Below are 14316 nucleotides of genomic sequence, written 5' to 3' on the forward strand. Positions count from 1 at the left end.
ACCTCATGTACATACTAAATTTGACTATTGCCATGGATAGTACAGCTGCACGGAATTGCACAGTTATACTTTCAGGTTACTTTACACACTTTTTTAATTGCCAAGTTGATGCCAATCCTTACCCATTTTTAGATGGCAGTTAAAATTCCTGTTGCTGCAAAGGGGATATACAATTCTCCTCCATTATTAAAGGAAACTTGCCTGCCCAACCCAACAGAATCTCTGAGACCTCCAACCTGAAGACAACAGAAAGATTTCTACATGTTAGACAGGACCAACTCTACAGTGCAAGTGAATACTTGGATCAACAGTTATATACCTGCTATCTTTGTGCAATCTAAGACTTTGGCAAATAAGTCAAGCATGATAGCATCGGTTAAATTTATAGAGGGAAAAATCATTATGCAGGACAAGAGCTGAAAGCAAGAACTAAGTGCACTTTACAAAAGCTGCAGATCAGTCATTTCCATATCTCATTTCTCTTAAGGCAGATATTTCAGACAGGAAGGTCAAACATATGGTTTTTAAGACGTTCATCTTTGGTTTGATGCTCTGTTGTTAGAGGCATGAAGCTGATTTCTATGTTCTGACTCAATGGAAGGCAAAGCTCTCTGGAAAAGTTCATGTAAAAATGCAAAGCAATTTTTACTGCTCATGTAAATGCAAAGCAATCTAAAGCTAACAGTACTTTCACTCTTCTTGGAAATACCTGCTAAAGTTGGTAGCTATGATTGAAAAAGACAATGAACTCAGGCAGGTATATATTGCAAAGCTGTATGTAATGGGAAAAAAAAAGAAAATGTCTTATTGCAACTAAGTCTTTAACAGTTAGAGCTTTTTTTTTTTTCGCATTGAAGTTTCATTTCCCAAAACAGGACACCATAAACCAATGAAAACCATGTTTCTGGAATTTACATTGAAATATGCCTTCTTACTCATTCTATACAGATGCAAACGACTAGGATTCCTTTTGTTGAAATGGCCTACTATAGAAGCACAATGAAATCAGCTGTAAATAATTTTTCAACCACAACAGTAATTTAACTTTGTATAGTTATTCTTAATATATGCTAGAAAAAGTTAATACTCCCAGAAAAAAAGTAAGAAATTAGAATAATAATATTAGATTAATAGATTGTAACTTGACAGTCATTGGCCACATATGGAGGCTTCCCTTCTTGATGGATGAATGACAGGAGGTATGTTAATTAATATAGCAATGAGCCATCAATACAGTATGCATAAGTAAGCTGTTATACACAGAGCCTGGAAACAGGATGGCAGAGGGGAACAAAGGCAGGACTGTCTTCAGTCCACAGAGAAATGCATCACTAACTGATTACTATACACTGTGGTATGAGGCTTTGACACTGAACTCATTGCTTATCTTCTTAAGAATTCTTTTGACAGTATCTTTCAACTATGCAAGATGCGTTTATGAAGGGAGGAGATTATAAACCAACATCTTTTCCACTGTTCTGAGAGAAGAGGCTTTAGGAACATACCAAGAATCTCTTATCTGCACCCCTGTTCCCTTCCCCCTTTAAAAATTCTCTGAATTATTTGGAACCTATTTTTCATCTCACTCAAAATACAATCCAGCAGATGCCTCAACAGTGATCACTATGCCTGGCACTCTGCAGAATGATTTCTGTCTCTCTCCAAAACAAATGCAAGACCTTATCAGTCTGACAGGGTGGAGCAACACCAAATGATACTACCACCTGCACCCTCTTGCTCAGTGCTCCACATATTGAAGGACATCACTGTAGCTGTTGTTTTCAGATAGTGGCCTCAGTGCAAACTAAGCCTCTACATATAGCCTTTCTAAACACAAAAAAAGACCCTATGATGCATTCATACTGTATAACACACTTCTGTTTTATTCAAGCTCTTTCAAAGTGAGGCCACATATGTTGCATGTAAAATTCACTAACTGCTACAAAGGCATTACAGATTTCCATTTCCCCAGACACTGGGAGACAGGCACACAACAGTCTCACACTGAAAATGTGAGGAGAACTAGTGGCTGAAGTCAGTGAAATATATTCTGCTCTCAGTCACATCAGAGAAAATCAGAAAGAAAGGACTCCACAGGAGTCAGTACAGAGTTACACTGATTTAAAAACAGGAATGAAGACAGAATTAAGACCATTCAAACTCAAATCATGCTCTAGAGATCTGCCTGTTTGAAGGATCAACATATCCTTAACCCAAATTATTTGATTTATTATACATTCTCAAGTGAAAGTTTGATGAGGTTGGTTCAGAGGGACTCTTTTACTCAGCTAGAGATATGTCAATCTGAATTGCCAAAATACAATAAAACAGTCAATATGCCTCATTATTTATGAGATTATTAGTAACATCTTAAGTCCTGAAAAGAAAACTTACTGGAGCATTTGTACATTGGAAGATGCAGCAAAAACATGAATCAACGCTCATATCACTTCTGCAAGCTGGAGAACAGTTTTATCTCTGCTTTGCTAACCAAGGCATTCATACAGGAAGTTGCAGTGACTCAGGGAAGTCAACCAAAGCGGTCAAAGACATATGGTTAGAGTCCAGGACTGCCTTCCACAATGCAGCACATGTCACCCAGACCACTGAGTCCAGCGTCCAAGCCTCTTCTTGTTTGCATCCATTACAAATTTTGTTTCTTTCAGCAGATTTTGGACTCCTGATTTACACCGATAGAAAGAGGGAATACAACTCTCCATATATATGGCTTGAATGTTTTCCTTATCCACCTCTGGCATCCAGCCCCAAAATAGTCTCATCAATAGCTCTGCAAGTGGGGAAAAATGACCCTTCTCTATGTTAATAAAACATTAACATTCTCCCACTATGAGTAATAGCACTCCTCTGAGCCAGCCTCATGCTAGAGGGAATCTTCATCTGTATCGATGTCACTGCTTGGTTTGTTCAATCTCTCAAATTCTTCTCCGTCCTACAGGAACCAGAAGCAAAAGAGAACAATGTGAGCAAAAGTTATCTTGTTATTAATTAAAAAAAGAGTAAAGTTTATTTTGAAGGCATCACTCATACAAAATCAAGACCCTGTAATTTACATCTCTTACCAGTGTGTTATAATCTTGCTCTAGGATATACATGCTCATAAAAAACATCCCCTATATCTTTAACACTTTTTAGTGACTCACTCCCTAAAATGGTTTGTAGCCCATTCCTTCATCAGGAAGCCTGCTCACAGTGTTATTTCTTTTTACCACAGCTGCTCAATTGTAAGTGCTAAAATAGATAACACCTGGTATACCAAAAATATATGACTGTGTTATTTACTGTTTGTTAAACAACAACCTAAAAAAGCACCATGTGGAATTCTGGAAAACATCTCTCCCAAGTTTAATGTTTCTCAGAATTAAATGGAGACAGCACTCTCTGCTGGTTGTAACGTGTATTACAGAACACATCTGTACACGCAGACTAAAAGTTACACAGGCGTTAACCCTTCCCCCTTAGACTGACTGCTCAGCTCAATTCAATGACATATCTAAGAGCAAGCCCTCCCTGCCATGTTCTAGTTAACTAGATTACTATTCACATTAGGACAAAAAACACTAACGGTCAAGAAAAAAACGTGTTAAAACTCTGTATTTAAACATTACGTTTTTGTCTTCAGGTATCTTTGACTGTTAAGATAGAAAGAATCTTAACATCAAATATATTAACTTCTTCATGGTGTGGGCTCAGCTACACAGATTTATCAGCTCTACTTAAGTACAATTATTTCCCAGGCATCAATTCCCATTTCTGGATGCCCAGGGCCAGTAAAATATTTTGGTTATAAAGGTTTCAAGAGAGGATTTGTACAAAGCTGAAGTGGCTCACAGGTCTATAGTCACAGCAGGAAAGCAATGCTTACCTAGGCTTCATGAATTGAAAAAGTGGAATATGCAAAGCAATACCCAATCAATTTAAAAGATTTTAAGAAATACTGAGGAGTTTTGGTGTTTGAGTTGAGGGATGAGTCCGCTCGCATGCAAAATGAATCTTCCAAACATTCCATAGCATAAATGGCGGTGAAACAAAAGAGAAACCAGAGGAGATAAGTACTGAAAAGCCTTACCCCACTTGACCTCTCCCATGCATCTCCTTTGACAAGTTTGCCCCTTTCCCGCAGAGTGGCATATTCCAGGCCTCTTGGTTTACTGGCATTATAGATGAATATGGAGAGAAGCACTACAGGAGCTTCCAAAAAGAACTCTACAGAAGGCCTGAAGTCAAAGATGACGAAAGAGACGGTGGTGATGATGACAGTGGTGATCTGAGCAGTCATAACATGGAACATATTGTCTCGGAACTTCAAGATGAAGGCTACAGACAGCCCCAGGAAAGCTGTGACAAATATGAGAGCCACCGAGAAGGTGTTGTGCCCATAAAAGAAGCCACAATTCCCTATCTGCCTCCGGTCCTTAGCCCGCAGTCCCAGCATAAGCCCATTGAACAGCACCCCAAAGGCATAGAGTTTGCTGTTCTGTGTGAAGATGCTTTCAGCAAGCTGATCCCCATCTTTCAAGATCTTTTCATTGTAGATGTTAGCCAGGGCAGAAATGAAACACTGCACTAGAATAAGCAGATGGCCCAGGCTGAGGCGGAGAGGTTTCAATGCTCCTGCCATGGTACTGGTGACATTCCACTGGAAGCTGGGAAGGAAACTTGGTGCTACACAATTGCCTTTTTCCATGCATGCTTCCTCAGGTCCAGCATAGAGAAGGCAGTGGTTAGATGGACTAAAAAACATATTGTGATGGAATCCGTGTGCAGCCAAGCTTTGCTGATGGCCTCCAGTTCCTAGAGTCAGGGCAACGATGGACAGGAATAAAATCACCAGAGATGCCCATTGTACCCAAGAGAGCTTTCGCCTAGGAGTAGACAAAAAAAGCCACCAACTTTAGAAACACAGTGGCACAAATTAAATGACAGGAGAACAAGCTCTATAAAACACATAAAAGACATAATGCCACAGATAAGGAGACAGAGACAGGCGCAAAGAAAAATCTTGGCTTTTCAGAATTGACAGTAAAATGCCAAAACGCAGCATGCTTTTCTGTGGCAAGGGGGGCCCAGCCTGGCAATCACAGAAATATAAGTAGAGAATTCTGTAGAGATAATTTAAGGAAAGTCTTTCAAGATCATGATGGTTCTACATACTGACTGCCTGACAACTTAAAAGCAACTGTTGTCTCCATGGGAACACAGGTCTGATGGATAAAAAGAAATCACAGACATTCAAATAATTACCCTCTTTCTTTGGTAAACTTTCACTACATTTCACTTTTCCCCCATGATTTTGTGCCCTTTTCTAGTATTTTATGATGGTAAATCATATAGATCTATTAATGTAATTTATAAGACTGTTAGAACTATTTATACTCTTTTTTCACTCAAGCAAAGCCTGTTTATCTTGGGGAAAAACAGAAATTTGGAAGATTAAGTAAACTGTGACATCACAAGAGACATAAAACTAAACAACTGAGAAAAAGCATTTCAAGTCAGACTATCAGACACTCTTTTGGTATATTAACACCTGTAGAAAAGGCATCGTTGCTCCACGTTCAACACAAGTGACTTTCTGAGTATAGTGTGAAGTTAATATCCATTTCCCTGTCAGTCTTTTCTGAATCTAAATCACACCATAAAGAGCACAAATCAGGTGAAGTGGAACACATAGGACAGAGTCTGGCTTTTGTCACATGAATAACGAAGAAGCAACATATAATTACTTTTTAAAACATACTACGCAGTTGACCAGAAACACATAAGGGCTGGTACAATATTACCAAAGACACCTCTGTCTTTCACTCTTACATATCTCATCCCCTCTTGTTAGATTACATTTACATTCAATTAAGAATTACAACAGACTGGAAAGAAGTACTGCTAATCATGAAATATGAGATTTGATGTACAAATGAAAGTACCCAGACCTTAATTCTGACCATCCAACAACTAGATAATGACTATTTCAGTTGTTTTCTATTACAGTTGACCAAATGCACAGAGATATGTAGGGACTCCTAATAAGCCATTATATTTCCTACACCTTCAGATGTAGAAAACAGCCATGTCTCCAAATTGGTATAGCCACAAGAAAACAGAATTGCTGTTCCCATCAGACAACGAGAAAGAATGTAGCTTAACTTCTTCATCAAGGCTAGAAAGATAAAAAATTTCATTTACTTTAATAAAAACTACTTACTTCAGCACTATCCTGAAGAGAAGAGCTGTTGTTATAATGACAAAATTTGAGAATAGTACAGCCATTGCCTAGAAAGAGAAGAAGGGGAACAAAGTTATACTCCAGACATAGTGTGGACATCAAAAGCCCAGTGACTTCAAGTGTTCACCTTTCTGCAAGGTGCCAGAGTGAAAAGCATCATCCTGGTACTGAACTATCTTCCTTACCCAAGTGGTAGAATGACACGCCCCTAAAATGACATTCAAGTTCCATTTAAAATCTCAAGCAAACCACAGAGCCTAAGTTCCACTGTAGTGGGGAAAGCTGTACTGAAACAAAGACGTGAGGAAACCAATCCAGCGGAAAACCTACTTAACAAAAAAGAAAACAGTTTAGTTTTCTGTCAGATCAGTTCCTCAGCCAGGCTGACCAGTCAGCTGCAAAAACAGCTGTGTCAGCACAAAGGAGGAACTTGCTCCAAAATGAATATAAGAAAAGAATAGGGGAAGGTGAGGCTGCTTCTGGCTGCAGTGCCAGCTTGCAGCATTCATGAAGTCCCAGACTTGGACAAGGCACATGCAAAAAACAAATTTCTTGCATGTCAAATGCATTTGCTGTATCATTTATCAAAGGTAAGGAGGTGCTTGGCTTGAATTTGAGACTGCAACTGTACTAAAAAAATTGCCTATTGCGAAGTACAACTGGTACTGTACTATTGCGAAGTACAATTGCCTATTGCGAAGACAACTCTAAAGCTCCTGTCTAATTTGGGAATAGCTGTATGATAATGACAGTACCTGAATCCGTGGCCGTGATCCCAAGCTGCAAATTCCTTGTGGCAAGGATTGTCTTTTTGGTCTCTGTATTAGACACTCTATACTGGGACAGTGGACCAAGAGGAGGCTCTTTTAGGCACTGCGGTTACCATTAAAGATCAGAATTTACCAGCACCAGTGGGGAAAAAAGGTTCTTTTTGGGGGATGGGGGTGTTTCCCAAATTTTGTTTTATTTAGGACTGCCCTGGGTAGTCAGTAAACATACAAAAATCTAGGCATCTGAACTCTTTCCTCCAATTTGGCCTTAGAGTGAGATCATTTTTTTAGACAATTTTACACAAAAACATATATGAATTCAGAAGTGCAAAACACAGACTTTACATTGAACTTTCTCATCTGCATTTCCACATTCCCAGTTCTGCAACAGAGGAGTCTTTTTCATTTACCAGAGGAAAAGCACAGGCCCTTTTCCCACCACCTTAGTTCCACTCTATTCCAACATACTATCTGCTGAATAATCAATCTCATGAAACAGCATGACACGGGATCTCAAGTAAGCTGAAGACTGACACAAGACATCTGCCTAAGAAACCACAGCTTAATTTTCTGCTTTGCAAGATTACAACTCAATAAATACTCATGTTAGGTGAATGCTGTGGAAGGAGAAAAATATTGAATAAACAAGTGAATCTGGAACTAGAAGAGACCACTCTGGAAAAAGAGGCTTGATGCAAAATGTACAAGTGTTCCATGTATACTCCAGCTTTGCTTCACAGTCAAAGCTCCCCATCCAGCACCTCTGGTAACATAATATGATAAAAAATCTATAGCAGGATAGTAACAAGGAATTAATTTTGAGTTGCTTTGTTCTCTTACGCCTCAAGCGACCTCTGTCCTAGATGACAAGGAATAAGAAAAAAAATTTACCAAAGATCACCATGCCACTAACTTACACGTCACAAACAAAGTCTCTAAAAAATAAGTCTTATCCCTAGGAAATATTAGCCACTAAAGAGTATCCATAATTACAGCTGAAGCTTCAAGCAAAAAAATCTCACCAAAGCAATTCTATACTTCAAGCAACTGCTCAGCCAAGTGCTACTTAGTCCCAAACCTACTTAGTTTTTAAAGTCACATGAAACCAAGTTCAGTCAGGTGTGACTGCCTTCTTTCAAGGATCGTGCCTCTACCTTTTCACTTTCACTGTCTTGTACGCTGTCGAAGTATTCTATCTTACAGGTATGTAGTTATCTCTTTTAATACTTGTTTACCATCATAATGTTACAATTTCAGCTAACCCTCATAAAATATATCCAGTTAAAAGGTGTAAGACACTAAGAGTTCTAAAAAAGAGGAATCTTGGAGCACGTGTTCTGAGGGGAGAGAGACAAGGTGTGTGTGGGGGGGTGTGTGTAAAATATAAAAGCTGTGCATTTTACAAAAGATGACCTTAACTGAGTCAAAAAAAAATACTTAAGAAAGCAATAGTGTTTATGCAACCTTCTAAACATCAGGCTTTGCTATCACAAATGTTATAGCTGAATTTCCTTCCTGAAGTAAAAAAAAAAAAAAAAACAACAAAAAACCACCAGCAAAAAAAAACCCCAAACACCAAAAAACCCCCACACAACAAACCACAGAACCAAAGACCTGTGCATGTTATTTTAAGATATCCGACTCTTGATTTTGATTAGATTTTTTCCAGCCAGGTCCTATTCCAGACTCTGGTCTGTTCCTGACAGAAATGTACACCTAAAAGGACAATATTTTAAAGAGAAATTATGAAAGAGAAGGAACAGAAACATTTACACTTATTTTTAATGTAAAGTGGGCAGCCACAGTATTTTATAGCAAGCACTAACCATCTGTTTCCACCTAACTTCAAACATAGATTCTGAATCAAAAAGTATCCTAGCACGAAAATAAAAGAAAGCTTTTGTGCTTTCTTGTACTATTATATATATATAATGTATATAACTGTACTGTTTCCTGAGCATATGTAGATTCATCCAAAAGGCTGAATGTAACTGGAAGAAAGTACTGATTAAATTTTGTGCTTAAACGTAACTAATGAACAAATGCAAAAGTTAAGAGTCAAACAGTTTTCCTCCTGCCCTCCTCAGCTCCTATTACACTTACTCCCTTTGTGGGACTACACTTACTCACTTTTCTTTGGAGTCAGTAAGGAAAGAAAACAAGTCATCATGTGAAGTCACATACATAAAGTGGAAGAAGCCACACAGAGAAGTACAGCTCAAATACCAGCAAGATGAGCAAATGCATTGAAAGAGAAATACAGAGTTGAAGAAACCAAAGGAGGGAAAGCACCAAAAACCTGCCTAGTACATAAGCAATTCAGCCTACTTCTAAATCACTTCAGATAGAGAAAATACACAGAGACTCCCCTCTACTGAGGGCTGTACAACACTAACCAGTGGGGGAAAGAGAATGGGAAGGTCTAGCTGGCCAGGTAACAGATCATTCTTTTACCTGCAAATCCTGCCTTGCTAGTGTTACAACTGTAGATAGCCTAAGGGCAATGTTACCTATCACTAAGACATTGGAAGATACTTTATTCAGTATATGTATACTTACGGGCTGGAGGTAGGTTAGTACGTAGAAGACAATCAAGTTATCCAAAAAGTAAAGAAAGGCAGGAATTGACCATTTCATTGAATTACAAAAATTCTTCCAGGAAAGACATTCAAAGGGATGATCCAAACAACCCTCTGAAAGGAAAAGATATCAGTAAGAGGACACCTTTCTTATTATCAAAAGCCCATTCCCTTATAACAGAATAGGTACCACTGTTCTGTTTTCAGGAACACTGTTGGACTGAAAACATTAAGGTACCACAGCCTTCTGGCAACATACAGGATAGATCCAGGGCAGAACACAGAGCTAGAGCAGCAATCCTGTGTCTACGGGCATTCATCTCCTTGCTTCAGCACAGAAAACATCAAGGAACCTTTTACCCCCATAAGAGTATTTGTCCACCAGGAGCGAAAATTCAATTATCAACCATTCTTTGAGGGCCAAAAAGCACCCCAAAGTCCCCACACACTAGCAACATCATTACTGGGTATAATTTTCTGATGATTATCAATCAAATCTAGAAATGAAACAATGACACAGACAGCGGATCTGTTCATATAGCACCCAAAGGGCAGCCAGTAATGTCAGAAATACAAAATAAACCAGAACTCAGTATCTGTAGCACACAGCACATGATCTGGGTAAAAAGAGAACATATAGGAAGAAGGAAAAAATAAAGGACAAGGCACAAAGAATGACATTTAGTTAGGTATTCAGGACACACACTTTAGGAGGAAGACTGTGATAAACCTTAGACTACTCTAGAGCTGGTGACAGAAGTACTTTGTTCGCACAGATTTAAGACTACACAATGTTATCTAATCATCTTCTAAACCACCGACACATTGAGTTCAGCAAAACTCAGACATCTGGAAGAAAAAAAAAAGAAAAAGAAAGAAAGAAAGAAAGAAAGAAAGAAAACCAAAAAAAGTCTAATCAGCAGTAGCGAAAAACAGCAAACACTGACTGAATATATTTACTGTCTTAGGTATATCTGTACTAAACAGTGGAGTTAAAAATTTCATCAGCTTGCCAGAGCCATGACTGTTACATAAAGAAGTGGACAAAACCAGCCATTCAATTTAACATGAGTCTCCAGTGCCTGACACCCTCTTCCAATTTACACATCTGTTCTCTACCATTTTGAAATGTTATGAAGTTAACCTCTCATCCTTTTTACATCAGGACAGAAAAGCCAAGAAAGAAAAAAGAAAAATAGCCTGCAATACAAAACCAGTAACTAGTGAAGCCTGCCACTGCTTCTTCCGAAGAGCAGCCTCAAGATTTGTCTTCACAACAAAGCTACCTTGAATTATAACACTGATAGGTTACTTCTGACTCCAATACCACTACACACACACAAAGCCTCTTCAGTGGAAGGTGGTGGTGCTTTTAAATAAAAGTGGTCAAAACAACAGAACATAAAGGCCGATCCTTGAGTTAGTGCAATTTATAGGCTTCTGTTTAGTCGTGACTTCACAGTGAGGTGACTCCTATTATGCTAGCACAATGCTGCGTTAGAATTCTGAAAATGTTAGACTATGTCTTCATTACACTTTCTAATTCAACTTACTTGTCCCCATTTCAGCTACCATACACACAACTCAAAACCACCTGAATTTACAGCACAAAGTAGACTGAATTTACAGACAAAGTACACAAAGTAGACAAAGTAAAGTTTCATTATAATTCTGCATGGAACACACAATTCCAGTGAACCTTACTAGCAGGACCTACTCCATACTACTACATGTGAATCTATCACTTAAAAAAAACACCAAAACCAAAAACAACAAAAAAAGGATTTGAAGTACAGCAAATCTTAGAAAGACAACACATTTTATTTAAACATAGGTACTTACCTTTTTTCTTAACCCATAGTGCCAATACCATACACAGGACCAGTTTTACTACTTCAGAACATATGTTCACTGTCGTAGGAAGGTAATCATATTTGTTATCTGTGGGATTCAGCAAATCATAGAGAGTACACAATCAGATTCTGTCTCCTGTGTTCATAATTATAGCATGAAACTATTTTAACCCCTCCAGTCAGAATTTTAGCCACTTTCCATAAATGCAAAAGGCTATGTCAGCACTTTAATTATAAATATTCCAATTTTTATGATATACAACTTCCTGAACAGCCTCCTTTCTGGATTGAAATCTTTCCTCATTTGGTCCCAGTTTACAGCAGAACTTTTTGGAAGAACTCAAGAACATCACTGTTTAAAAAAAAGACTTTAAAAATGGGAATGTTTTCCCCAAACAGCAATACGCTATTTTTTACCTCTCACAAAAAATGGCTTCCAGGATGACACAACCTTCTTCCAGGCCTGTATCTTTTCTTTGTTAGCATATTTTGCTAACACTTGGTGAAAGGAGCAGCAGTAATACTAGCTAGTTATAGCACACCCACTATGATACCACTTTTCTCCTAAGCCTAAACAAATATTTGTTGCAAGACAAATATTTCAGTCAAGACATGTACCATCAATACTGCTTACAGAACAATTTAATCTTTGAAAATCAGATATAAAATAATTCATTGCCTCATCTTTTAAGGGTGAATCTCCACGTGGATCATACACCTTGCAACCCAAGTTATCACTTTATGTTAGACCAATGACTATACAGAGATTTCCCAGTACAGAAATACATGTCACTATTTATAAAATAGAATGTTTATGCTAAGAACTCTGCAGGTGGAGAACTAGGCTCTTGGTTATCTGTTTTACCCCAAACGTCAACTCTTTCTTATCTGAGGTACATTATGTTTATTGCCCGACAGCACCTTCATTGGCAGAATACTTCATCAGGAGGATTCGACTTGAGCCCAACGCAATAAACACTCCTCCAAGCAGAAAGGTATAGATGGTTGTCTTTGAGCAAAACACAAATCGACTACAGCACTTGGTCTTCATTCTGCTGTCTTGCTGTCAGTGCCCTTTGGATGACAAAATTAAAATACGCTATAAAGAGTACTTCCAGCAACTGGTTAGACAAGGTGAAATATGTGTATTTTACTGCTTTATGTTATTTTATACAAAGATGCTTACATCACAAGCCTTGATCTCATCCTACAGTTATCTTTTTCTTTTTTATTTTAAAAAAATAAAATTAAGAGAAAAGGATATGCTATGAGGACCAGCAAACAGGGATAAACAATGTATACACAGTGCCTCAGAAGGCAGCACAAAGAGGCCAGTTTGCCAGAAGAGTGCATCTGTGTCATACTGATAAACTAAAAGGATTAAATAAATTACAAGTTTATTTTTCTTTAATATTTTTTTTAAAGTGTTCTTGTTCCTAATTCCAGCAAGGAAAAGTTCTACAGCTGTGGAGCGAGAGCAACTTCGCAGCGATGGATGACCGGGGGCTTACTCAGCACCGGCTTGTGCCCAGGAGGCAGGAGAGGAATGCGGACTGCTAGAGGCAGAGCCCGAGCTGTACCCGTGTTCTCCGTCTCCAGCGTTGCCGTTATTCAGCCGACCCGTTAACGGGCCCGCAGGTCTAGCGGTCCGCTAGCAGTCGGCCAACACGCACCGCCGGCACCGGCCCCTGTGCCGAGGGAGGAGGGGGAGCCCCTCGGGGCCGGCTGCGGGCAGAACCTCCGTTAACGGCCGCGACATCCGTTAACGGCCGCCGCGGCTCGCGCCGTTGCACCCCAGCGGGGCGCGGGGCCGGCCAGAGCGCGGCACCCCGAAGGGGCCCAGGGCGGCAGGGACAGCGGCTTCAAACCAGGGCCCGAGTGCCGGCTCCATGGGCCCGGGGAAACACGGGGCGAACACCCACCTCGCAGCGGCGGCGAGAGCGCGGCCGGTGAGCGCTGCCGAGCGCTCCCCCGCGCCGAAGGAACAGCCGCCTGGCTTTGCTGACCGCCGTCTGCCACGTCGCTGCCTCAGGTCGACGCGCGGCTGCAGGCAGCAGCGGGGCCGGGGCCGCGGCCGCGCGGGGTGAGCCGGGCTCCGAGGCGGCAGCAACCGGTGCTCAGACGCCGCGGCCAACCACACCGGGCACACGGACTCCCAGGAGGCTGCTGCACCGCGCTCCCCCTCACTCCCGCTGTACGCCCCCACCGCTCATCACCAGGCTCCCCGGCCCCTCGTCAGGCCCGCGGGAGCACGGCCAGCCCCCCAGGCGTCCCGCACAAAGCTCCCCGCTCCCCCGCCACGCCGCAACTGGGGGGGCTACCCGGCTCCCACACCGCTCCGCCGCGCCGCGCCCCAACCGGCCTCACCTGCCGGGGCGGGGCGGGGCGGTGCCCTCTCGCCCGGCAGCGCGCGCCCCCTGGCTGCCCTCCCCGCGCCACCAGCCTGTGCGGACGCGCGCACCCTCATTCTCTTTGACAAGAGGCCCCGCCCCTCCCGGCCGCTCCAGCCACGTGACCGCAGGGAACCGGGCTCCACCCCAGCTCTCGCCCGCCCTCGCCCCCGCCCCTTCCCATGGACTGCGGAGCGCGCATGCGCACCAGGAATCACCGGCTTTCCGCCCCGCCCCCTCCTCCCTCCGCACCTTCCCGCCTTGCGCGCGCACACGCCGAGGGGCGGGGCAGCTGCGGCTCAGGCGGGCGTTGGGCTGCCGTTGAGCTACCGCTGGTCCGGGCCCGCCCCCGCGCAGGCGCATCGCCGCTGGGCCGGGCGCGACGCGGCGTAGCGCGCCGGTGTGTCGTCACGTGTGTGCGACATGGGGTGGGCGGGAAGAGCTGGGGGTGTCACGTGACCAGCGGGGGGGCGGTGCTGGCGG

General features: G+C 41.8%; 1 protein-coding gene across 3 annotated transcripts; it reads right to left on the reverse strand.

The window, feature by feature from the left end:
- Positions 1-1854: 1854 nt before the first annotated feature.
- SLC35A5 (solute carrier family 35 member A5) lies at positions 1855-13915 on the reverse strand. Of its 3 annotated transcripts, none has more exons than XM_072882614.1 (7): positions 13811-13915; positions 12365-12517; positions 11433-11531; positions 9571-9704; positions 6221-6288; positions 4088-4883; positions 1855-2950 (listed from the first exon to the last, which is right to left on the reverse strand). In XM_072882614.1, exons 2-7 carry the CDS (start codon positions 12492-12494, stop codon positions 2882-2884), a joined length of 1296 nt encoding a protein of 431 aa, XP_072738715.1. In that variant the 5' UTR covers positions 12495-12517; positions 13811-13915; the 3' UTR covers positions 1855-2881. The 3 variants fall into 3 exon arrangements, with proteins under 3 accessions (XP_072738715.1, XP_072738707.1, XP_072738723.1); XM_072882606.1 differs by lacking the exon at positions 13811-13915 and adding an exon at positions 13366-13804; XM_072882622.1 differs by lacking the exons at positions 9571-9704; positions 13811-13915 and having other exon boundaries at positions 12365-12405.
- Between the last annotated feature and the right edge of the window lie 401 nt (positions 13916-14316).

Source organism: Ciconia boyciana, chromosome 1, assembly GCF_034638445.1.
Source record: "Ciconia boyciana chromosome 1, ASM3463844v1, whole genome shotgun sequence".
Lineage (NCBI taxonomy): Eukaryota > Metazoa > Chordata > Aves > Ciconiiformes > Ciconiidae > Ciconia > Ciconia boyciana.

Coding starts and splice junctions, on each gene's coding strand:
- SLC35A5 (XM_072882614.1), bottom strand. CDS start 12,494: ATGAAGACCAAGTGCTGTAGTCGATTTGTGTTTTGCTCAAAGACAACC. Junction 11,532..12,364: donor GAAGTATTCTGCCAATGAAG/GTGCTGTCGGGC, acceptor TGAATCCCACAG/ATAACAAATATGATTACCTT. Junction 4,884..6,220: donor CTCTTCAGGATAGTGCTGAA/GTAAGTAGTTTT, acceptor GTCTACTCCTAG/GCGAAAGCTCTCTTGGGTAC.